Genomic DNA, 26,402 nt, shown 5'->3' with positions numbered 1-26,402 from the left:
TCTATAACTGAATCTTCTAACAACCTTCGAATGTCATGGTTTGCGTTAACGCGCATATCGACACCAGTTAAGAGTTTGAACGGAGAATGCTGGGTGCTTCGCGTCGGCGTGGAATTTATTAGTTGTTGAACTCTGTCTACGTGCTTATACCACAACTTGGGATTTTCGATGCAAAGCTTCGTCAACATTGGCATAACTACTTTATGGACCCTCTCCACTTGTCCGTTACCGCGTGGAACACCAGTAGTTATAACTAGATGCTGAATGTGCTGACTTCTACAGTAGTCTTCGAAAGCATTTGATGTAAAACCAGTCCCTCTATCCGTTATAATCCTGGATGGGTTTCCAAATATCGCCGATTGTTTCCCTAAACGATCTAACACTTCGTCGCTACCTGTGCTTTTGGTGGGGTAAAGCCAAACAAATTTAGAAAACGCGTCGATGATCACTAAAATATAGTTGTATCGCTTTTTTGTTTCTTCCATAGGACCGACGTGGTCTAGGTGAAATGTCACAAGCGGTTTGTCCTCTTTATTGATGTGGTTTAGCATTCCTTCCTTTTTCCCGGCTTTGGCCTCCGCGACTAGGCATTCTACACAGCTTTTCACGACGTGTGTAACCTTGGGTGCTATATCGTAGATAAAGAAATCTCTCTCAACCAAATCTTGTGTCTTCTTGGATGCGTAATGTCCTTGTCTGTGAGCTATCTCGTTGATTTCTCGTTCCATAGGTGCTGGTACTACCGTAAGTTCTTTAGCGAGATCTTTATGGATAATACCATGCTTTATATAAAAATCGTGATAATTTTCATGTTCCAAAACTTTCCGTATCGCTGCCAGCTTGTCATCCTTAAGCTGTTCTTCCTGTATTCTGTGTCGTAAACTATCAGTCATCATTGGACAATGCATACGGCTTAACGCATCCACATGCCTCATCTGTTTTCCTGAACGGTGCTCTGTCTCATATTGGTAATCCTGAAGGTACATAGCCCAACGCGAAATTCGTAAGGGTACTTCTTGTCTTTTCATTGTAAGCGCAAACGCGTTACAATCCGTAATGATCTTAAATTTGATTCCCATTAAGTATACCCTCCACTTTTTGAGCGCTGCTACGATGGCTAAAACTTCCAATTCATATGAGTGGTATTTCTGTTCCGCGGTTGTAGTCTTCCTGCTCATGTATTCGATGGGATGCAGACATCTATCTTGCGAGTCTCTTTGCAGCAAGACTGCGCCATATCCCTGCATAGAAGCATCCGTGTGTATCTCCGTTTGCAATGCTGGATCGAATAGTCGGAGTACTGGTGGATTCACCAACGCAGTTTTTAATTGTTGGACTGAGGCTATTTGCTCGTTTTCCATTCGAAACTCTGCATGATTTCCCAAAAGATCAGTCAGTGGCTTAGCCACCAACGAATAGTTCGGAATGAAACGCCTAAAATACGATGTGAGTCCCAAAAAGCGTTGCAACGTCATAATGTCAGTCGGAACAGGGAAATTCTGTACTGCCTGAGTCTTTTCCTGCGACGGTGTTATAGTTGATGCCTCAACAACGTAGCCCAAGAAAGTAACTCGCCTCTTCAATATTTGGCATTTTTCCCATTTTATTTGTAACCCGTACAACTCTGCTGTCTCCATCACGCTTTTCAGACTAGTCAACCCATCCTCCACACTCTTTGAAGGAATAATTATGTCGTTCATGTATACAATAATTGTTTTATTGCGGATAAGCTCTCCTAACACCGCATGAATATATCTCGTGAAAACTGCTGGGGAGTTACAAATACCGAATGGAGCATATAGAAACTCATATTGCCCATTGTGTGTGACAAAAGCCGTGTACTTCCGTGACGCAATGTCTAATGGTACATGGAAAAATCCGTTACGAAGATCTAATGTTGTGTAGAAGGCTGCCGATTGAAGTCTTTGCAGCACGTCGTCAATCAACGGCATGGGGAAGTTGTCGCGTATAATTTTTTCATTTAATTTACGATAATCGCAGCACAATCGTTTTGTACCATCTTTCTTTGAAACGAGAACTATCGGTGACGCATACTCGGATGTGCTGGCCTGGATAATATTGTCGGCTAACCACTCCTCAATTTGTTTTTCGACAACGGCTTGATCTGCATAGGACAGTCGGCGCGGTCTTTGGTAAATGGGCACTTCATCCGACAAAATAATCTTCATCTCAATTGGCGATGGTTTTTCCTTCACACATCTGTAGTTTGCAATCAGACCTAGTACACTTGCTTTTGTGTCGGGTTGTAAATGATCAAGCTCACACTGTGGCTCTACGCTCACGCTAACCCCAATTTGCAACATTGCCTCAACCTCTTTCTCCAATTCGCCTATATTCGCTTCCTTACTCACAACTAATTTCTTGCTAACTGGTGTTTTCTCTCTATTCTCGAGTTCCTGAGTTGCAATTCTTTTCTTTAAAAATCTTACACCTTCATCATTTATGGCTATATCGACTTGACTCAAAATGTTTTTACCCAAGATAGCGTCGTACAAAATATCGCTCTCTTTAGTGACATGAAACTCGATGTCGACTTCGACTTCATCTAAACTCATACGCGCGGTGAAACATCCGATATTTGTAATCATTTTGTTACCGATGCCATACAAGGTTTTAATTTTTGGTTGTAGATCAACATATCCAATGTTCACTAGAGTGTCGTATCTTATCGCGCAAATGTCACTACCCGTGTCTAAAAGAGCTGAAAATGTGTGCCCGTTGATTTCTAAATCTCTAAATAGGCATGTATCTCGCGCAACTGGCTTAATATCTGCTTGTTCTTTGCCGTCGGTAACTACATGAACCTTCTTGTTTTCGCTGTTTTCTTCAGTACGCGATGTCTGCTGCTTACAATCATTGGCTTTATGACCAACTTGACTACACTTAAAGCACCGAACAGCCGAACGAGTGCAATGCCTAGCCAGATGCCCTACTTTTTCACACTTAAAACACGCTTTGCTGCCGTGGGTTTCACTTTTGTCTGTATTTTTCCCTTGAGGTGGTTGTGGAACCGCTCTACTACCTAAACTTTGGAATTGTCCATGACATTTTTCATATACGCGCAAGTTCTCTTTTAAATGAGCTATAGTGAGAGCTTGGTAAAGAATTTGTTTATTGGATCTCGTATCGGGTATACCCTCAATAAAATATTCAATGATACTGGCATCATCCATATCTAGCATGCTTGCAATTTCCATCAGCGAGTACAAATATTCTAGAAAGCTTTCATTTGCCCTCTTACGTCTGTTCTTTAATCGGCGATGGATTTCATTTGCACTAAGCTTAACTTCAAACTCTTCTTTAAGGATGGACTTTAACGAGTTCCAATCCTTAATTTCTCTCTGACTCCTAACAAATATTTTAGCCGCACCTTTAAGGAGTTGTTTTCCATAAATAAATTTTTGCAGGTCATTCCAATTAACAACAGCTGCATTACTCTCAAACTCTTGCAACCACTGATTAATGTCAGGTTGCCCACACCCTGAAAACGAAGACAGAGTATCCTCAATGTCTCGAAGACTAAAATAGCTATGAATCGCATTGTTCAACCTATTCTGAAAACTTCCATCCGAATCTGAACTATCATCACCTTCTTCTCTGGAAAGGCCGAAGTGTTCTAAAAGCGTATCTTGGAGTTCACGTTTACGTCCCCTAGTTGATAGTCCTAACGACGTTAGTTTTTCCCTAAGACCGTTCAAGTTCAATGCTAAAATTTCGTTTACGTCCATGTCGACGTCTTTACAATAAATATGTTTTACAACTCAAGAGGTATATTATGTATTCGAATTGTATCAATACTTAAAATCACAAAAAAAGATTTTCTTTCTTGTCAATATATTGGTTGTACTCAGAATTTCCTGTAGACAGGTTTTGTGAACTATTTCCGCGTAAATCGCAGTGTAAATTTACGTACATAGTGGAAAACCAGTAAATGTTTCCCTTATTTTCTTAAGTCAAAGGTTTACAAGAAAATCTGAGTGTTTATTAATTTAAAATTCAACTCTTGAATGAATTTGTTTTGAATCGATTTCAAAAATAACTTTGAGAAGTAAATTTTTTTTCGCTTTACTTTTAGACAAACTTAAACAGAAATGTTTTTTTTTCACTCAACTAAAAACTATTCGACAGCTCTAGTTTGATACAGTGCACTCAAATTGCTTGAATGTTTGTTTTAATTCAGCCCAAATTCACAAAATGTAATTAGTATATTTAAACGCGGTCAAAATTTATTTTGCTCAAATAGTGGCTTTATCTGAACTGAAGCTCAATGTACTTATTTTGCAATTGAGATTTAATTTCTAAACTATCGAAATTATGTATGATTATTTTAATCAATCGAATTATTTTACTCAAGACAGAATGTGTCTAAAACGTCATCAGACATGCAAACTCCAATTTAACTTTGCTCACCAGAAATAGCGAACAGTGCACATACATGTACTACACAAAACGTACATATATTTATAACAACTTATCTGCAAATAACTCGAACAACTGCATTTAGTTTGATCTCGCCTGTAACGTCGCTGTAGCCAACTACTGTTTCAAACGCCTTCGTTTGGTTTCACTCAAACACGCATTAACTGACCTCAGCTCTGCTTTACTTCCACTCTTCCACTGCAATCGTAACCCTTCGTTACCTGGAACACAATGTGCCAGCTCAACTGTTCTCACTATCGAACCTCTGTCGACGCCACAATTTCCAATACACACAGCAGTAAAACTTAGATCAAACCTTCCTCGCTATCAACTCGCAGACAATTCTGCCAAACGCAATTGAATTTCAAACTTATTCAAATCGCAACTTATACCAATTGTTTGATCTTTCTCTGCTGCTGCTGACAGAATTTTAATGTTCGCTGCTTACTCTTGCTGTTTCGCGCAACTGAGGCTTGGCTGCGCTCTGCTACTGCTCTAACGAGATCTCCACTGAATGACGCCGTTATTTGCCACGGAATAACTGTTTCTTCGTTCCGTTATTTTTCTGGCTCTTATTTCGGGTGGTTTAATTTGCATTTACCTACACACCACGATTTTCCCAAGTTTTCTGTGTAAAAGTTGATGCTTTTTACACAAGCGAAGATGCGGTACTTTTCTCCTTCTGCTATGTGCGTTGCGATTTACCTCTGCCCTTGTTACAGTGCGCCCATATAATATGTGCATACATACACGTTCGCGTTTCTAATTTATGCAGCAATTTAACGATTGAACCGATTTTATTTTAGAAAAACTTTTTTAACTTGTATAACGACTGTAAAAAATTCCGGGCGAGCCCCCAATTGTGGGATTTCTTTGTCTAGGGTTCCAATTAAAACTCGGTTAATTACTAGAACGTGTATATTAGCGTTTATTACATTTACATATGTTTTATATACGTGTTGTCAGTACCGCACTTCAAACTTGATTGTCGTTCGTCTCTTTTAACTAACTTGTGTTAGGCTCTCTTCGTCTAGTTCGGGTTGCCGGTCTAACTATTGCAGGGATGCAATTAGTGCAGTGTATAATTAAAAGGTATGTCCGCTTCTAGTTGTCCTACGTCCGTCTGTCAATCCCACATATATGTATATAACTAAATAACCAAGTATGAGATACAACTGTTCCAGAAGACATGTTCGTGAAAAGTCTAGACCTTAGGAGAAATAGGTGAACGTGGCTAACTGAGAGTACAAAAGAAGGGCGGTGCAAGCGATAACGAATCTTTTAGTAAAGTATATTTGTAATATAATTGTAATTCCTATTAGTGAAGCATAATTGTAATTGTGAAGTACTACTCCAAAAGTAGCCTAAATAGAGACCATTTTGCAATCCTGAATGTTTAGTTATTATTCGACAGTTCAGCGATTCGAACGTTAGCAGTATGTGCAAAATAAGAAGAATTTTCATATTTACAGTATAAAGTGTTGTGACAAGAAAAAATCGTGTATTTGATCTACAAGGACGATCCTAAACTTCATACGTCTATCTGAACTCGCTGAAATTACTCAAAATTGTTCAGCTTCAAAAGCGCCAATTTTGCCAATTTCAACAATAATAATTTAAATAAGATAAATCTATTCAACTGCCCAAATGCCTGAAACAATTGCATTACGATTTCAGAACATACATAAAAAATACAAATATATGCAGAGAGCCCTAGAGTAGACGCAAGACAATAAGACAAATTAAAGTAACCCAAACGTGATGACAAGTCAAGCGAAACTCAAGACAAAATTGAAAATCTATTCTGCTGACAGTGAAGACAGTCAAAAACAAAATAATTGCAGCATTTGCAGTATGTCGCGTGGAAGGCTAAAGAATGAATGACTACTTTAGAAAATTAAGGAGCAACGAAGTAGAGAAGTATTTTCAAGCTCTCGAGCAGTTAAAGGACCAAAAGTTACAGACGACTGCTTGAAGCGAAATTGCAATTTGAGTAGACGAAAAGTTAGTAAGATGATGATGACTAAACTAAGACGTTAATAGTTTGAACAAGAGAAGGATGATACAAAAATGTGATGTGAGAGCTAAGAAAAAATGAAGGTTAATGGGTAAATGCGTAAAACGGTCGGTTTAAATACAATATGGCAACGTAGAAGACAAATGGAAACATTTTTATGTGACAACTTCCTTAGGTGAGGAAGCTTCACAGCACGTAAGCAAATGAAAAAACCTCTTAAATTGTATGTAAAAATGTGACAGCACCGAACTGAGTAACAAGGAAATGAATGCAAACAAACAGTTTCCGGAAAATTAAATGCAAGCCGGTTGAAAAGTCACACATATCTACAAAACTATTTCATGTGTCAACGGAAATTAGCAACGTCGGCTAAGAAGCGAAAAAAAGTGACAGTTTAAATCGCTAAGATTTCATCGTAATGAAATTTAAAACTAAAAATATCACAAATGCTATACAATTTCATATTGCATAGGAAAATATTGAGGAGCAATAACTTCTAGCAGCCCACTTTTGATTTTCAGGTAACGTTTTACAAGACGGTGCACCACCTAATTTTTATCAAAAATTGTTAAAGGTGGTATCAAAAGACGCGTCTCGACCTCTGTTTTAAGAATCCGAAAGCAGAAATATTTATTATAAAATATATTATTTATTTATATTATTTATTTCTGTCAAAAGTTATTTACAAAAAACCGTAGAATGACCCCTAGAGGGTCCGAAATATGGGGCCCGATCCATAGTTTTTTTGCATAGAACACTTTTCTGCGATGGCGGCCTTGGGCCGCGCTTATAAAAAATTAACCTAGGTGGGTCCGACACCGGTTTGGGGATCAAAACTAAATGCGCGCAGAACACCTTTCTGCACTAGTGTATGTGTGTACAACAAATCTGGCAAAAAACAACAACCACATGCAAATTTGAACCGATTTTTTGCTTATATCTTTTGGCAGAAAAGAGATTTTAATTTTCGCTTCCGGATTCTAAAAACAGAGGTCACGTCTTTTGACACTACCTTTGATAATTTTTGATAAAAATTAGGTGGTGAACTGTCTTGAAAAACGTTACCAATTTTGATATGATTATCGGTTCTTTATCGGCTTGTTATCGCCGAGTCATCGGCTTCTTATTGGATGCTAATCGGTTTGCTATCAGAGGGTTAGATCTAGTTTACATATGCTCCTAGTTTACTTTACTCCTAATCGTTAATTATATGTGACCTGGAATCATGAAACGACCCTATTGTGCGAAAATCTCGTTGTTCACCTTTTGAGTGATTTTTATAGGAAATTTAACGCTTTTGCTATCTTTCTTAATTTTTTCACAAATTTAAAGCCAAATCGGACCACAAATACTATTTTTTGAAATACTTCGATCCATGCGCCACCTATCCGAGATTTTTTTCTTATTATTGCATTGTCATCGGGTTCTCAACTATATTCCAAGTTTCAAACTTGTAGCTTCACAACGGCCGGCCGCTACACAGAGTCAAGCTAAACAAAAACTTTAAAAGCGTTGTGGAAAACTTGTTTTCGCACAATAGGGTCGTTTCATGATTCCAGGTCACATATACGTAAATTTCCCATATAAATTGTTCCTCTCGATAATTGGTTTATTATGGGAAAATTTTAGAGATGCATTTTTTTTTTCATAGAAAAACGTCCACCTCTAGCGTGTAATCTCTAACTGGAAGCACAAATTTAAAGAGAAACGTGAAAACTTGTCTGAAAACCGTCTAGTTCCCAGGGATGGAACATAAGTAAGCGAGTAGATTATCTATTAACGATTTATTGTAGATTAATGTATGTGTAAACGTGGTCGATGTGTCATCGACTTTAACGAGTCGTTGATGACACGCCTATAATAAATCCATACTTTTTTGGATAACAAATCGATAGCTATAAGAATACATACCGATAACTATACGATGACTAGTCGGTAATTTTTTGATAATAAATCGATAAAGTTTCGATAATAAATCGATATTTTTAAAACAGATTTTCTATAACATTTGGATGGATTATAGAAAGCTTTTAGGTAATAAATCGATGACTTTTCGAAAACAAACGGATATATTTTTGGTAATTAATCGATAACTTTTAGATAGAAAATCCGTAACTAGACGATAACTTTTGTTATTGATAGCAAGTTTGCAACACGTCGACTAAAAATCGATAAATCGTCTATACCTCGTCAACAACAAACCTATAAATAAGACATGTATAGCTCGACAATATCCCGTCGATCCAGACCGGTAACTCATCAAGAACGAACCGTTAACACTTCAATAAAAATTGATAACATTCCGTCCGTTTTCGGTTTCGGCTTCGGTTTTCAATTCTACTTTTCCTCCCACTCCCCTTACTCTTTTTTTCTTTCCTTTCTTTTCTTTAGCTTACCTGCCTTTTCCTGCCTTAACATCGGTTTGCAATCGTGACAAAATCGTAGAAATTTCATCGTAATAAAATTTAGAAACAAAAATATCACAAATGCTATAAAATTTCAGATTTTATAGGAAAATATTTATGAGCAATAACATTTGATTATCCTTCAATAATCGGTTTGTTATCGGCCTGTTATCGCTATGTCATCGGCTTCTTATTGGTTTCCAACCGGCTTGTTATCGATGGGTTGCGCTACGACTTATATTGAAATTTTGCTTGTAGCTTTCACATAACAAACCGATAAGCCCTCGATGACACGCCGATTACAAATCGATAACCAATATTTAGCTTTTAAATATAATACCGATAGCTATTCTATAAACAGTCGATAACATACATTTTTGATGAAAAATCGCTAAATTCTAGGTAAATTATCGACAATTCTTCAATAAAACAATCTATAACTCAACAATAGTTTTTGTATCGATAACAAGTTTATAACACACCAAGCTATCAGTCAAGTTGGGATTGGCAAAGATATCAGGCCAATTTAGGGATATTTTGAACCTTTTCTGCGACCTTCCGCAGAGTAATATTTGAAAAGTTTATGTTCAGGTTAGAATAGGCAAAGAAGCCGCTTTACCATTGAAGGCGAACCAAATTTGATTGCCAACTTTCCAACGAAAAAGACCACATTACTACGAAGGAATGCTTTATTGTCAACCGCGAAAGCTGAAGAGACACCGTTACTCCGAAGACAATGCTTCATTGTTAAATTCAGTGGAAAACAGACTAAATAGCTTCGCTAAGTATGCTTTATTGTCAAATTCCGCAAGAGTGAACTCGCTCGCATTCACATAAAGAAAAAAAAAAAACAACCATGCGAGATGAAATCACAGCCACCACTATTCTGCCACATGGGTGCCGAATCTAAGGAAAGTAGTAGAGATATGTATACAAGCATCAAGCGATACGTTATACACAAGTCATGACTGGCTTTTCCTGCTATCTGTGGTACAGTTTTTAGCGGTCGTGATAGAGTTTCCCAAGTGACACACGTCTGGTGATTGCTCACTTTGGAGTTAGCTCCACTCAGGATTGGATAGCCTTTAAGCATTTTGTTCGTCTTTTACGACAGGTATACCTACCTTGTGCATATTCTATGATCCCTCACCCACAGGCGGAATTTTGCTTGACAATTAGAGGTAAACGCTAATATGACTTGAACTGATATATATTTTAGAATAGAATTAGCTACTTTTACGCTACAAAAAACTTGTTTGCTTGCTTAAAAATCTCGGTAAGCTTCCTTAGAGCTTGGTTATCGTGTGATTTCAAAACTACGCTCTGAGACAGGTTAAAATAAAAAAGCACCCTAAACGACTATATACATTTACATGCGTTCGCGCCCAACGTTGGTGCTGAGCTTGTTTCTTGAGGATAACATTTTTTTTTTCTATTTTTATAAACACCTATGCCATGTAATTTTATAATTAAAATTGTACTTAACATGGTTTTAATTTAAATTACGTTTTTTTATTTACAGAAAAACAGAAAACAACAAAAACGCGCACAAATCCAACAACAATGTCGTAATGTCAGTGACTGTGAAAGAGCAAATGTTTAAAGCGACAAACTCAAAGATGCTTGTGGAAAATATTCTGAGCCCCAAAGCGGCAAGAACAACAACGATAGTAAAAGCAACAGCGGAAACAACAACAACAAAACACAAAGCAGTGGCAGCAACAAATACAGCAGAAACAACAAGACTCAATTCAGTGCCAATACCGAGAATGAAATTAAGCAATCAAGATAATCACAATGAGCGCATTGCTGTTGGCGTTGATGACAAACATTTATGGCACGCAATACTGGGAAATTTTAATCAACAAAATGAGCAACGGCATGATGAAGACAACAATAACCATACAAACTTAAACATTTCCTATGGCAAAAGGATTAAGGTGAGCAGACAAGATCTGAATGCAAAGAGCTTAAATAGAGAGATGAATGATGTCAATAGCATGCAGCAAGCGCTGCCAGGAAAAAGACCGACAAAAACAAAAGCTGTATTTGAAAAAATGATTGATGCCGTAAACAGGCGCACATACAACGAAAACAATGCTACATATCGCGCTGTTGACTATAACAGCTACATTAAACAACATAACAAGGGGCTGCGCAATGATAATAGCGAATTTCCTGAAACACATTTGCGTGTGTCGCCACCTAACACAATACAAACCACCAGCGACATTAACACAACAGCAATGCATGTATTATCAGCAAGAGCAAGCGCGCTATTGTTGTCCCAAGTAGTTAGTGGGTCTGTTGTTGCAGCAGCAAGTACAATTAAGCCAACAGTTGTAGAATATAAGCTGACGCCAACACAACCAAAAAATCTTCAAACTCAATCAGCTGCTGCGGCAGCTTGCCAAACTGCATCCGGTGTGCGAAAACCAAATAGCACCATAGCACTAATAGCTCGCTTGCACTCAGCATTGAGGATGAGGCTGCTGCACACAGAAAACGAAAAGCGAAAACTCACGAAAATCAACGGAATTTTAAGCGCTCTAATTCTCCAGCGGAAATAAAAACATCCAAAATGTTTACGCAGTCTAAAAATAGCACAACGAAAACCAGCACAACAGGATGGCCATCACTCAATTTTGGCGCGTTGACTTCCATCACATTAAATTCCATAATGTTGGCGCTTTGTAATGCCACCACAGTTGCAGCTACGCTCCGCGAAAGTATAAGCAGCGCGCCGAGTTCAGTAGATTTAACAAAAACAACCTTCTCTTCAACGCCCACCAACGATTTTTGGGATAGCAAAACATACAATTCGAGTGTCAATATTGGTAATAGCAGTTATGAATCAAACAACATTCAGGTTGATAATGGTAGTCGTGGTGCATTTAATGGACTGGCTGCTAATGTGGGCAGAAGTGATATTTTTTCGAATGACAGCGAAATTTTGTTGGAAGATAGAAATGGCGAATATATTTTTGATCGTACAGATGTGCGCATTATATTTGTGACTTTGTATACGTTGGTGTTTTGCTGTTGCGTTTTTGGTGAGTACATAAAAAGAAATGAGTTTAATCGATTTCGCATTTATATTAAGATTTATTTTACATTTGTGACCTAAAACTTGCGGATTTTATTTATAAATATAAACGAAGCAGAGATGTTTTCGAAATATATGCTTGGCTACATACTTAAAAGCAATTTCGAACCAGTGAGTCCTACTCATAGTTTAGGCGCATTAATAATAGGTGGGATCTCACTAGGAGAACTGTCCAGCAATCATACAGACTAAATTTTCTACGAGCTTCAAATCCTGGAAGGAGGACGCTCTCTGTTATTAAGTAAAGTAGGCAATATAGTGGGGTGCAAGAGCGCGTGAAAGTCTGGCTTAACAGTATGCGACGGATGGTTCAGTTGAGTTATGGGCTAGATTTGTGATCAGCAAAATGGAGGGAAATCGCGGTGGTACCCAACAACTAAGGTTGGCCAGGGACGCAGTATGAATATCAAAGTTAATCTATAGATTGTCGACCAGATTACTCAAGAACTGATTTCTCTCGATTATGTCCTCTTGATCACCATATATCTTTAGTGCGCCAAACATTCTACCATAGGTCCTCAGTTCACCCTAGACAATATGCTTTTCATTGATACTTCTATACTACGTAGTTATCACTATGCATATGGGTTTGAACCCTTAAAAGCTTTATGGCGGGTCCCATTCATCTTTTGAGCAAACATGTCGATTCCTGGCTAAACCAAGTCGTCTCACACCTTTGAACAATTTTTTTTGGGGATTCCCATTTTGTTTCACTTAACAATTCCCCAAAGAGACCATTCAATCTTTTCTGTATCATGCGAAGTCTGAGCTTGCCATTGAGTGCTGCACATAAAGTGTTCCTCACTATCGTCAGCAATTGTTTATATTTCAAGGCGGTTACGTGCCTTACTAATAAATAAATCGCACATAGATATATTCTACTCCCCGCCTGCTGGTGTTAACACGATTTTTGGTAAAATATGTCCCTCCTTAATTGAAGATCTGTATTAGAAATTATTTCCTTAGAACCGACGTTTTTTTTTGCTTTTAGGGGTGAATGCCTGATACCTACCAGTAGTAGGAACTGGTCTTAATCCTCCGGAGTTTCAACGTACGCCTTTTCACACATATAGCCATAAGAGTTAGATAGTAAGTAGACCCTTTAGAGCCCTAGAGTTATCTTCATCAGGTTACGAGCAACAATTATTTGTTTGGAAAGTTTTCTGGTCGCTTCACTTTACAAAATGAGACGGAATTCCGGGCAGCGGTTAATAAATACAACTGACTTTGAGATAATCAAACAGTACCTCAGCGCATGAAGGGCATAGAGTACTCCGACGTTCGCATTGCTTGTGAAGGCAGGCGACCAAAATTCAAAGAGATTGAAGGGATCGAAAAAATGTTTCCCTTGTCGTGCAGGTACCAGAACGTGCCAGTATTAGATCGTACCGGATCCAAACCGGCAAAGTACTGCCCACATCCCCCTTCATGGAGTATTTTCTCGATTACAACAACAACAATATAAACCATTTGTCAGCAACATTTCAATTTAAATGTAAAAAGCAATTATAGACAAAGATTGATGGAAAGATTTTACGAAATGGCTATTCATCCTTGAGTCATCTTTACTATTATTTCTCGTTATATTTCTTTGCGTAGGGTTCACGCCCTAGGCAAAGCAACATCAAAATTTTAGAAAGAAGTTTTTGCAGTTAGAAGAATATTTTTATAAGCGGGGTCGCCCCTCGGCAGTGTTTGGCAAGCACTCCAAGTGTATTTCTGCCATCAAAAGCTCTTAGTGCAAACTTAGTCCCCTCCCGCCAAATTGTAGGCAAAATTAAAAGAAGCACGAGAAAATCGGAAGAGAAGCTCGTCCTAAAATCACTTCGGAGGTTAATGCGCCTTACAATTATTAATTTTTTTTGTTCTCGCTATAACCTCACTATTTGATATTATTTGATATCGGCGAAATCAGAGTGAAATCGAGGCAATGCAAGGAAAATAAAGTCAAGTAAAGAGAAGAAAACAGGGAAAGAAAGGGAAGGAAAGGGCAGATAAGGGAAGGGAGGGGAATTAAAGAGAAGGCAAGGGAAGGGAAAGGAATGACAATAAAATTGAAAGAAGGTAAAAGAAGGGTAAATAGAAAAGTAGGGGAAAGGAAGAATAAGAAATCAAATTCGAAGCCAAAACCGAACCAGTCAGCGCGTTATGAATTTATTATCAAAGTACGTAGGACGAGCTCCCAAAACTTATCGATGAGCTACCGAATTGCTACCAATAGTTTATAGTTTTGTTATCTCGGAGATAAGGACGAGTTATAGATTTATTTCCGAAGTGGTATATATTTGCTATTCGCAGCGATGATGATCTATATTTTGTAGAAGAGTCGTCGGTTTGTTATCGTAAAATTTTAATAAATTGTCGAATCACTATCGCTAAGGTATCGATTATTTTTCGAAAAGTTATCGACATATCTACAAAAAGTTATCGATTTGTTATCGGAAAGTTACCTATTTACTATCGGAGTTTTACGATTTTATTATGCCGGTGTTGTCGATTTGCTCTCGGAAAGTTTTCGATTTGTTATTTAATAGGTATCGATACGTTATAGAAAAGTTATCGATTGTTTATAATATTGATTGTTTATCAAAACGTTATATTTGCCAAAAATTTTCGATTTATTATTGAAAAGATATCGACATTTTAGCAGAAAATTATCGATTTGATATTGAGAATTTATTAGTAATTGGCATATTATTATATCGATTTTTTAACAGAAAAGTCTCGATTTGAAATTGAAAATTTATTAGTAATCGGCGTATTATTATTTTTTTTGTTGTTATCGACGACACTTTGGCTTGTTTTGAAACAGATACTGACAAAACTTAAATATAAAATCGATGACACATCTGTTGACTGTTGATAACAAGCCGTGAAAAAATCAATAAGAAGAAATAACTCAGCGACAGCAAGCCAATAAATTGACGATGATAACTCGCTATCGATAATAAGCCGATAGTAAAGCAATGAAGGCCGACTAAGCTCTTCTCAAAAAACCCAAAATTATTTGGGATTGGTAAAGTTACCTCCGTTGTGGTTTAAGTTCAACGTTCTGGATGGACAATAGTTGGATTACAAATTCTATTTCTTTTGCGTTATGAGCTTCGATTAAGACCCCAATCGATGTATATAATTAACCACTAAAGCGTTCTATATTAAGCACAGTCTGAAATTTTCTGTTTTTATGATTCCATTTCATTATTTGTTTTGAATGCGTAAATAACCATCAAAACGGTTTTTGTGACCATTTAAGTGAGTATTTAAGTGCACATTTTATGCCTGACAGTTTGACCGTAAATTACAGTGTAATTTAGTATTTTTTTAACTTTAAAATGGCATTTCAAGCAATTAGATGCAACTGGTTTGCAATCAAATGGGTAGCAATTTTTAAAAGCAATAAGCAAAATCCTTCAACAATACAAACACTGCAATCAACAGGCGGTATAGTTGATCCGCTCGAAAATTGCTGTTGTTTGAAGGAGAAGCAATGTAGGCGAAGCAGTCAAAGGCAAACAAGATAAACAAGGGTTTTGTGTATTTACAATTTGCTAACTATCAACTATTTACTCAATACGTAACAAATGAGCAAATTCGTATATGGGTATTTGTATGCACATATGTATGTTAGTATATCTACATGTGACTCATCAAGGCTCCGTTTGTAATTATTCACCCGTATTTTACTTGTGTGTGTATTTATGTTTACTGCTTTGCGCTTTGTTGCTTATCACCTCAATAACTAATATAATCTATTCATCTATACAAATACGTGTGATCTAATTTTCTGTACATGCATGTGCAAAGTGCACATATTTATCGATACAAACATTTAAACATTTCAATTCCCACCAAAAGAGTTTGAACCTTATATAATACTTATTTCATATGGCCAGAAGGCTTAAGGCATCAGTTTTAATTCTTTAAGGAAAATTAGTTGTATGATTTATTCCTTATAATAATCCTTATTTTGCTGTACTTATGTCATCAGGCGTAAGGTGTATATGAAAGATAACGTTATGCATACGGCTTGCAGCCCATAATAAATAAGGCTTACATACTGAATTACTATAAGCCCGAAAGTCGAGTGAAACAACTTTATTATTATATCATATTATGGCTCATAAGCCTCAACCAAACGAAATAAGGCTTACATGAGGTCTTAGTATAAGATACTATTTGTTGTATTAGAACCGTTTATCTAGTGCTTATAACCCAGTGAAAATCAATATTTCAAAAGGCGTTATAACAATAATAACCTGACTATAAAGTTTATGAATGAGGTGGCATAAAGAATAGTATGCCATACTAAAAATAAAAATAAAATAGAGTTTCCCTGAAAGTATTATCAAGTATCCTTCAAGTTTAAAATAATAAATAAAATGCGCAATAACCTCCGAAGCGGTTTATGGCAGAGCCTCCTTCCAATTTGCATCGAGCTACTTTTGATTTTCCTACAAAATGGTGGGCTGGAACCTACATGTTTTAAGCCGACTCCGAACGATAAGTTTTCACGGAGAAGCAGTAATACTTCGGAGTGTTTGCTAAATCACTGCCGCGGGGCGACCCAGCACGCCAACACCACACCACGGCGCCTGCCAAGTTAAGGCAATAATTAATTTTTATATATTTTTTTCACCTTAGGGATAAGGCTTATTTCTAGCTTAAATAAGCCTAAAATAAAATGATTCATTTTGTTTTGTTGATTTTTGGCAGGGTGGCTAAATGATGATGAGAATGATTTTCCCTCGTCCCTTGTCAAATTTGGTATCCAGACAAACCGGACAAACATCGAACAATTTAGGGCGAAAATTAAGAATTAACACTAACTCAGAGGATCCCTTACACAGTTACATAGGACAAACAGGACGGCAAATAAGAACAAGGTTCAGCAAACATATGAGAGATTACAACAAAAAATCTGGATTCCAGACATTATACCAGAGTCCAACTTAGTGAATAACATGGGGGCAAATGAATGTACCCCAGCAAACATCAATAAAACAATCAGGGTTCTTCACATACAAACAAAAGGTCGACGTCTGAGCGTTTTCGAAAACATGGAAATCTACAAACAGAAAATATTAAACGGCAGAATAATAAACGAAGAGATAAACACAATTTCTAACACCTGAAGAAGGTCAAACGACTAGAATTACTGACTTTTACCAGCCTCAGTCAGCTACACAAATGGATCAGTAAAAACCACCATCGGTTCTCAATGAATACACAGGACATACACATATGCAAATGTTTGCGTATGTTTTGACAATACCTGCTCATGTACCTAAGAACTATAAATACATGACAAAAGCCAACAACAGATCAGAACGAAAATCGACACTGATGATGGCACAACGCCGAAACCGGTTTGTCCAAATTTGACAAGAGATGACGAAAAATCGTTCCAATATACCTCAAATAAAGCTTTACTATAAGGCATATGATGTACTCTTTTTACCTTATTCTAATATTTATTTATCAGGAGTGAAACCAGTTCCGATTTCTTATTGCTTGCGACCGCTTATGCCAGTTTTTGTTGGGTTAATGCATACATATGTCAATGTATTGCGCACAGATGTGTGTGCAGATACGCATGTGTGCTAATTCTGTTGTTCACATACTAATTGTTACACCCTAGTTCGTTTGATGTATCAAAACTTTGTACCGGAAATATTAATTATCTACATATGGCTGGCACAGTTGGAGGTAAGTTTATGATAATTGCCGGTTTGTAAATAATTTGAGTTGGCGTAATGTAGCACAACAATAATAACAACAATAATAGTAGAAACAAACAAGTGTATGAGTAATTAAATGGACTCTAGAAAACTTAATGCAATAGAAAAGTACAAGGTGATCGCAATGCCTTGGATATACCACATAGATAATAATCTCGATACTATCGTGCGATGAAGAGACCAACAGGTCTGGTGAAGAATAAGAAAAGGGTAAAGGGAAACAATATAACGATACGTGATTGGGATTAGGAACGAAAAACAATAGCGTAAGAGAAGAAGAATAAAAGATAATGGAAAAGTAAAGAGAACATAAGTAATGACAAAGAACATAGTCATAATGATTTTAATCATGAAGATGATAAAGAGCAGACGATGGAGGCTTGAGTTGCGATAAAAACAAAAAAATGCTAGAGAACCAACTACCCGTGAAGTTCGATACGTTTTTAATTCTAGATTACTCATGTTTTTAATTTAACTTGACTTTGCTCAGGGGCTGGTGTTCCACCACAACGGAGGTAAATTTATCAGAAACAAATAATTTCGTTCTGATGAGTAAAGCTTTGTTGACTTCTTATTGTTAACAACCGATAACCGCAAGCTATTGTTTTACTATGGTCTTACTCAGGATAGCGAATTATTACTTTGATTTACATATATATTTGATATTGACTTGTTTTCGCCAAGTCATAAGCTTTTTATTGGTTTCTTGTCGGCCTGTTATTGACCGGTTACAGATGTGTCGTTAATTTTATATTGAAATTGTATCGGTATCTTTTTCACAACAAAGCGATGAGTCGCCGTTAACAAACCGATACCATGCCAATAGCAAAGTGGTAATACTCCGATAAGAAATTTATAACTTTTTGATTAGAGCTCGATAACTTTGTGATAACAAATCGATAATTTTTCAATAACAAACCGATACATTCTCTATTACAAAACAATAATTTATCGATATCAAATTGATACATTTTTTATTAAAAATTGATATTTTCCGATAACACAACATTTACCTTTCGATAACAAATCGAAAACTTTTTGATAGATATCGATAACTGTTCGATAATTTAACGAAGTTAGATTGATAAATTTTCGATTAAAATCCATAAAAGTTTAGAAAAAAATCGGTAACTTTTTGATTGAAAATCGATAACTTTTAGAAAACAAATCCAAAGCGTTTTGATAACAAATTGATTACTTTCCCAAAAAAAATCGATAACGACTTTACCACTTTTCTATAATAAATCGATAAATTTTCGATAAAACAACGATATCTCGTCGTTAAAAAGTCGAAAGCTTGCTAAAGCTCGCCGATAACACAAACATAACAAACGTTCCTTTTAATTTATTTTCTCTCCTTTCCTTTCCTTTCCTTGCTTTACTTTCCTTACCTTTCCCTTTCCATTCCTTTCATTTTTTTCTTTCCTTTTCAATCCTTTTCCTTCGTTTCTTTTCCTTTCCTTTCTTTTTATTTCCTATTCTTGCTTCATTTCCTTTCCTTTCCTTTCCTTAAATTTCCCTTTATTTTCCTTTCATTTCCTTTCGTTTCTTTTCCTTTTCTTTCCTTTCCTTTCTGTTCCTTTCCTTTCCTTTCCTTTCGTTTCCTTTCCTTTCCTTTCCCTTCTTCTTCTTTTCTATCCTTTATTTTCTCTTCCTTTTCTTTTTTATCCTTTCCTTTTTTTGCTTTTCATTTCTTTTCCGTTCCTTTCTTTTGCTTTCCTTTCCTTTCTTTTCCTACTATTTCTTTATCTTGCCTTCCTTTCCTTTCTTTTCCTACTATTTCTTTATCTTGCCTTCCTTTCCTTTCTTTTCCTTTCCTTTTCTATCCTTTCCTTTCCTTTTCTTACTTTTCCTTTCCTTTCATTTCCTTTCCTTGCTTTCCTTTCCTTACCTTTCCCTTTCCTTTTCCTGCTGTACGTGGGAGTGTGGAATGGGTCTTGTGGTTTTAGTTATTGCTGCTAAGTGGTCGTATGTGTTATTGCTAGTGTAGTTGCTCTTTTGCTGATTATGTGGTTGCCAGCATTGGGTGTGAGTGAACGTGTGTACACACACACGTGTTTTACACAATCTGTATATCGACATGTCACAAATGGCATCACAGCTGATAGTTGCTGATACTCGTCGCCATTACAGTGTGTGTATATGGTTAATTGTGGTCCTTTGACGAGCGTTGAATGTTGAATGACTTATCAGTTTTCTAGGAATACAATTTTGTTCCATTGTGTGTGTACGAAATTTTATTAGTAAACAACTCACTAGTAGTAGGTGTTCAGCTGTTTAGCTGTAAGTTGTTATGATGTGTCTAATATCTTTCATAAGGTTCGTTAGTAATATGTGTACCTTGTGGGACTGTACGTAATAAGAGTCACCTTAATTGTGGTTTGTAGTTTAGTTAAGTATCACGAAGTGGATAGATATTAAAGAGCATGATAAGTGCATAAAGTTCTGCAAAGAGCAAAGATCGATAAAGGATTGAACTTTTAGTGATATAAGAACGAAAAAAGCCTCTAAAGGTTTGAATTTGAATACGTTGAACAGTAAAAGGGTATCAAAACAACAAAAATAGGTAAAAATTAACAATATGAAATACAACAACAAATTAATTTCGTTTTGTTGATTTTCCGACAGCGTAGACAGCCAACATATAGTGAACGAAAAATGGCACTAAAGATGGCACACTGTATAAACCGGTTTGTCTTCAAAACAAGTTTGACAAGGAATTATATGGAATAGCTCAAATATACCGAACTCAAATAAAAATTTGGGGTAAGCAACCATTTAATAGAGCCTACAAAACAACAGCTATAGAAAGTCTACAAAAAAACAGTAAAATAATACACAACAACAAATTAAAAAGGAAACAAGTAAGGACGGGACTGTCTTCGGCTGTGAATGGGGCTGAACAATAATCTTATCCCGTTCGTAATCTCCAAATAATCGGACGTATAAGATAAGAAATATATAGTGAACAGATGTACATACCTGACCATGGGAGATATATGTTATAGTGGTCCGATCCTACCGGATCCAATAAATGTATAATATAATACAAAAATACATCCTTGTGCCAAATTTCATTGAGATATCTCAAAATTTGAGGGAATAGTTTGCGTTCAAACAGACAGACGGACGGACAGACGGACATGGTTATATCAACTCAGTTCGTCGCCCTGATAAATTCGGTATACTTAATGGTGAGTCTATCTTCTATATTTCTCAACGTTATAAACATCGGACCAAAGTTTATATACCATTTCATGTTCATGAAAGGTTTAAAAAGTACGCGAATTTCAAAAAAGACAGAAACGATACAAAAATAACGATGTGTAACAACTACTTAGAACACAAAATGTACTATAACAACAACAAGAGCAAAGAATAACGGTAACGACAAACAATTGAGATTAATTCAACCAAATAATAACAACATAGCCAAAATTCTCAGAAATGTGTATATAATTTTGGGATTGCTTCGGGGCCATTTTAAGGATCATTTTGAAACAATTTTCGAATTAAGTTTGACATTATTTCAGGATCAGTTTGGAAAAGTTTCAGGATCACTTCTAATTTTTTGAGATCATTTAGACACTTTGAAACTGTTATCTTCCACGAAGATAATGAACTGTGCTAATTTTCCTCCGGAACATAAACTGTGTTAGTCTTCCAGGAAATTTCAAACGTGCTGGTCTTCCATGGGATCGACGGTGTCCTTAGTTCAAAATGGATGTCTTCAACAAACGAGGTAAATCGGAAATTGACTAATTTTAGTCACTTCAGTCTCCCAGTAGCTCATACCATTATCATCGTTTCCATTTTGTGGTTCATTCCGTGCTTACGAATTGCATTGTCTCCTTGCCATTTTGCGCGGTTTTTAAGTGTTTTTGCTCTTGACAGTGACAGCCATCGAGGTATAATAATAAAAGAAAATGAGCCCGGAAAATTACACAAAAATTTTCCTTTTTTGTTGACAAATAAAAGCCAATAATTATATTTGTATTTATAGCTTAATTAGCTTGTTTGGGCTGCATGTTAGCGTTGTGCTAAGAGCGCTCTGAGATGCAACAAATTGCATGACAAAGTTTGCGGAGTGGCGTGCAGCGTATTATGAGTTGCAATTCTTTGTTAATTAATTGCAAAAGTTTATGGATTAGCAACGATGACACATGGCGTAGACGTGCGATTGGACTATTTTCCTTGCTATGGCATTGTTTCAAGTGTGCTTGTCAAGGATGAAGAAAATACTATAAAATTAATAAGCACAATATTGCTTTTTGATGACTATGAAGTAAATATTAAAAAGACACAGAGCGGGGTACATTGGATTATTGAAATGGATCGATAGCCCCTAAGAAAGGCAGGAGGATTTTATTTGGTAAATTGTAGCAGAAAATGTTCACCCAGGAATGAAGATAATGGCTTATCTGACTCAATAACCACCTGCTCCTTATCCAGCGAAGTATTACCTGAGATGAAGGTTGATACGTGGGAGCCCCAAGTAAGACTTCATTTGGAAATGTGACTGAAAGTACTTTCAGTAACATGTTACCTTTGAGGAAGCATAACTGCCATAAAATAGAATAACCCCCGATTTTATATGGCGAGCTTGGCCGGGTAATTAGGGCAACCTTCGTGACAGCGTAGAAATTGCTGAAACAGTTACAAAGCCGTATCCTACGCGTGCGCTCTGCGATATAACTTCACCTGACTTGGTAGCCAAAACACAGCCAAATGTATCCTAGTCAATACTCTTAAGGAAATCTTTGACAAACGGCATTCAGTTTTGAAATCTGGGAGAGCAGTTTTTAGTCAGAGAGCTCCCCCAACACGACATTACCAATATCAGTATGTATTAAAACAGCTTATATCTTGGGGGATCTAAAACAGCTTATATCTAAGGGCAATACATTTGTATGGTATAGAAACTTCTCAGAGCCACAATATGAAATAGGAGTGGAAAGCTGTGGCCCAAAAACGATATCGGACCGTTTCAGAGCATCTTAACACTCTATGGAATTAATGTCTTTATTCGCTATCAAGCGTATGAAGAGATTGAACAGCTTCCTATTCTTCTTCGTGTAATAATAAGGAGACGCGCCAAATGTTTGCGGGAGTTTTATCGATATTGCTAGTCCTTTGCCTAATATTGATCTGATGCGTTCTGGAAAATAGCACCATGAAGGCACTAGGCCGATCATCGCGGGAGCGATTTATATGGCTACGTTAAGCCTGACCCCGCTGCATATATCAATAGAGCAGTCAGCCAAGCGAAACCTCCTGAATTTCGCTAAGGAGGGCTCGGGCATAGGTAAAGTCATATCGTCACGAAACATGGAGGAATTGAGAGAGAAGATCCCAATCTCTCAACTCCCGAGGGATGATATCCTCAGGCAGATATTCTATGAGAAAAGGTATATAGTAGAACTGGGAGACAAGGGTACGTGGGAGGAAAGCAGAATTGAGTACATTCATCAGCTAAATAGAATAGCATGGTATACTGATAGCTCGAAGATGCCAGAGGGGATTGGATTTGGAGTCGTTGGACCCAGAGCCAAGATATCAAAACCTCTGGGAGCATACCCGATCATTTTTCAAGCGGAAGTATTCGCTATAAGCCAGTGTGCTGACCTAAACCTTCAGCGCGAATACTCCAATGAAACAATTGCCATACTCAGTGACAGTCAGACCGCGCTCAAGGCGATATCGGCGTCTGAAATAAAATCAGGACAAGCCCTTGACTGCGTTGAAAAGCTAAATCAACTAGGAGCACACAACAAACTGCTGTTGGCCTGGGTTCCTGGCCACAGGGGAGTTGAGGGCAATGAGAGGCAGCCAGACACGACCTATTGGTCCTGAGCCGTTCCTGCCAGTAGTCCCGCAGGAAATAAGAGGGAATCTACTAGTAAAAGAAAGGGAACAGGGGGAAGAACACTGGCGCAATATGACAGGCCTGAGACAATCTAAGTTAATTTTAGGGGGTTACAACACAACTCGATATGGGGCATTAATAGGCCTCTCGAAAGTTAACCTAAGGATCCTAACAGCTAGTCTTACAGGACATTGTAGACTGAACAGCCACATGCAGAAGCTGGGCATACTATCGAACAACACATGCCGATTTTGTGATCGATCAGCGGAGACGGCGGAACATGTACTCCTGGAATGTAACGCAATCTCCAGACTTAGGGCTAAGTTTATGGGCTCACCATAGCCAGAGCATTCTCACATCAAATCCCTCAGGCCAGGTGAACTGCTGGGGTTCATCAGAGAAGTCGGCTTGGATGAGGTGCTGTGAAGCAGTTAACGGCACAATAGATCAATGGTCGCAGTGCGATCCTCAATGAATTATCTATCTATCCATCTACGTTGAGCCTCCTTTGCAGTCCTATCGCCTCCTACCATGAAGAAGTTGGGGCAGCAGAGACTTGCCTGCTAAATGAAGAAGATTCGCCATGGATAGGTGTCGTAAGAAATTGTGTTTAAGAAGCAATACATTGTGCTGGCAACACGTTTAATTCTATCGAAGTGCCATCATATTATATCGAGTTCAAGAAGTGAATGCAAACGATATAACAGAAACCTTAATAAGACTAAGGCGCACTTGCAGAATCGCAATTTATCTTTTAACTAAGAGTTAATTTAAATCTTTTTCAAAATTGTATGAGTTTAACGCCCCATTTGGGTGCTGTTCTGCAAGTGTGCTTTAAATACTTATTCAACCTGAAGCAAAGTAATAAGAGAATCATATAAAGAGAGCCTGAGTGTCATAGGAATACTAACGAAATACGTACAAAGTAATTTAGGGCACTCAATCATTTCTACCAATTTAATACTAGAAAGGGCAAATAATTATGTGCCGATAGCTGTCCCCCTGAGCAATTTCCAACTCAGTAACGTTCTCTAAGTAGGACTGTGGAGTGGAACTTTTTGGAGACAAAGGCCCTTGTCCGGAGTTAGATATAAGCAGCACGTTTAAGCTACCAGAGAACTTAGGGAAAAAATTTCGAAATTATGGACGCAGATCTACACGGTTAGTTATGCCTAGCAATTAAAGCTTTGATTGCTTTTACATTAAGTTCCACTAAGGCCTAGCTCATATCAGTATCTCGAAAAACCGGCATGGGGATTTATTAGTTTGCATGGGTACACGTGTACGGGATTTGTATGGCTGTAAGAATTCGGAGTTTCGGTAAACGTTGGGGAGTGCTAACCCTTGCCGGGAAGAGAGACCTGTTAGAATCAGTGCGATAAGTCTTATCATATTGGTAACCTCTTACTGCTTCGTTCGAGTAACTTTTTTCCCCCCAGCGGATTGGGGGCTTAGAATATATCCGCGGCAGGTATTCTTGTCCGAAGAGGCGACTAAATTACCAAATTGATTTAAGGGGTCTGTAGTGCAATTCATAGCTTCTCCAACCCATTTGTCAACCTCACCCACCCGTGGCGAATTCTGTTTCTTTAGCAGCCGAGGTTCTGGCAGCCACAAGTTCCTCATGGAGAAGGTTTCATGTGGTCATATCAAATCGTTCACGAGATCGTCGGTCTAGTACCTTAATGGTGATTGTTGCCGGAACGTACCGGAACTGCATCCGGCAAAGGACCATCAACATCGATAACACTTCCTAAAACCGTCGGGGAATGTCCTTATCGCTACAACAACAACAGTAACTTTTTTCTGGCCTTTGAAGGCAACTTTCCATAAGTAGAACCAAATACAAAAATTTACTAAACTACTAACTAAAATAAATGACAAGTTTGCATGAGGCGATAAGTCGGTTGATTATATACATTTTCTAAGCAATTTACAGTTTTTATTTTTAGCCAAACTCTAAGTCACCGTAAAATTACTAACCAACCATCAAACAGCAAATTCGATAAATAGGATTTGGATTTTTTTGTTCAGCTTTTACTCAGTGTCTTCTTCTTCCTATTCTTCTAGTGCGTCTCATGCATAAAAAGTGGTTATTTGCATTATATAGTTAAAGCAAAAAAAAAAAAAACGCCCATCAGATGGGTTTTAACCAATGAGAAGGTAGCACTTAGTCGGTCCAGTGTGAAGCAGAGGTCCCTCAAACCGTCATTGAATAAAAATCGGTATTTAGGTCCTAAATTCACACACAGTCACACATGGCTTAAGGCAGCAATTTTCCCTGCCAAGAAAGTGGGAGCGAGCGAGCGAGATGGCCTAGCTTAGCGGTATGTGACCGACAATATGATTGAGATCAGACGGTGTTTAAGATTACTCTTATGGTGAGATGATTGATGGTCGGTCAACGGAAGTAGCAATGGAAGTATTACCAAGGTAACAGCTGGTTTTCGGTATCATAAAGAGCGCTCAACGGTGAATCAAATAACGGGGCATCAAGACGTTTGAGCTGGGCGACGATCCTGCAGCAGCAGAATAGCAGCACCGTTATATTAGCGACGGGGAGACTACAACAGTAGGCTGGGCGAAGGCAAAAGATTGGCGGCGAGATGAAAATGACGGCACCAGCAGATGAATTTGACTTAAGAACTTTTTCGAGTCGATAACTTATCGACAACAAATTGGTAACACTCCAAAAATAAAACGATAACGTTCTGATAGTAAATCGATATTTTTTCTATAACGCATCTATGTCTTTTCGATAAAAGTGGCTTAAATTTCGATAGTAAATCGATAGCTTTTCGTTAGCAAATCGATACATTTTTGGTAACAA

The 26,402-nt window shown here is 37.5% G+C and overlaps 2 protein-coding genes across 2 annotated transcripts in view; both read left to right on the top strand.

The window, feature by feature from the left end:
• Positions 1 to 11,432, top strand: part of LOC137241499 (uncharacterized) — a 165,323-nt gene extending 153,891 nt beyond the window's left edge. The window contains exon 2 of the mRNA XM_067769102.1: positions 10,385 to 11,432. Coding sequence (XP_067625203.1) covers positions 10,434 to 11,432 — 999 coding nt within the window. The 5' untranslated portion in view covers positions 10,385 to 10,433. The remainder of the gene's footprint in view (positions 1 to 10,384) is intronic.
• The window catches only part of LOC137239613 (trissin receptor-like), a 123,264-nt gene continuing 108,221 nt past the window's right edge, over positions 11,360 to 26,402 (top strand). The window contains exon 1 of the mRNA XM_067765124.1: positions 11,360 to 11,915. Coding sequence (XP_067621225.1) covers positions 11,444 to 11,915 — 472 coding nt within the window. The 5' untranslated portion in view covers positions 11,360 to 11,443. The remainder of the gene's footprint in view (positions 11,916 to 26,402) is intronic.

The sequence above is a fragment of the Eurosta solidaginis genome, chromosome 2 (genome assembly GCF_040869045.1).
Source record: "Eurosta solidaginis isolate ZX-2024a chromosome 2, ASM4086904v1, whole genome shotgun sequence".
NCBI classification, from domain to species: domain Eukaryota; kingdom Metazoa; phylum Arthropoda; class Insecta; order Diptera; family Tephritidae; genus Eurosta; species Eurosta solidaginis.
This window is presented reverse-complemented; position numbering and strand designations above follow the sequence as displayed.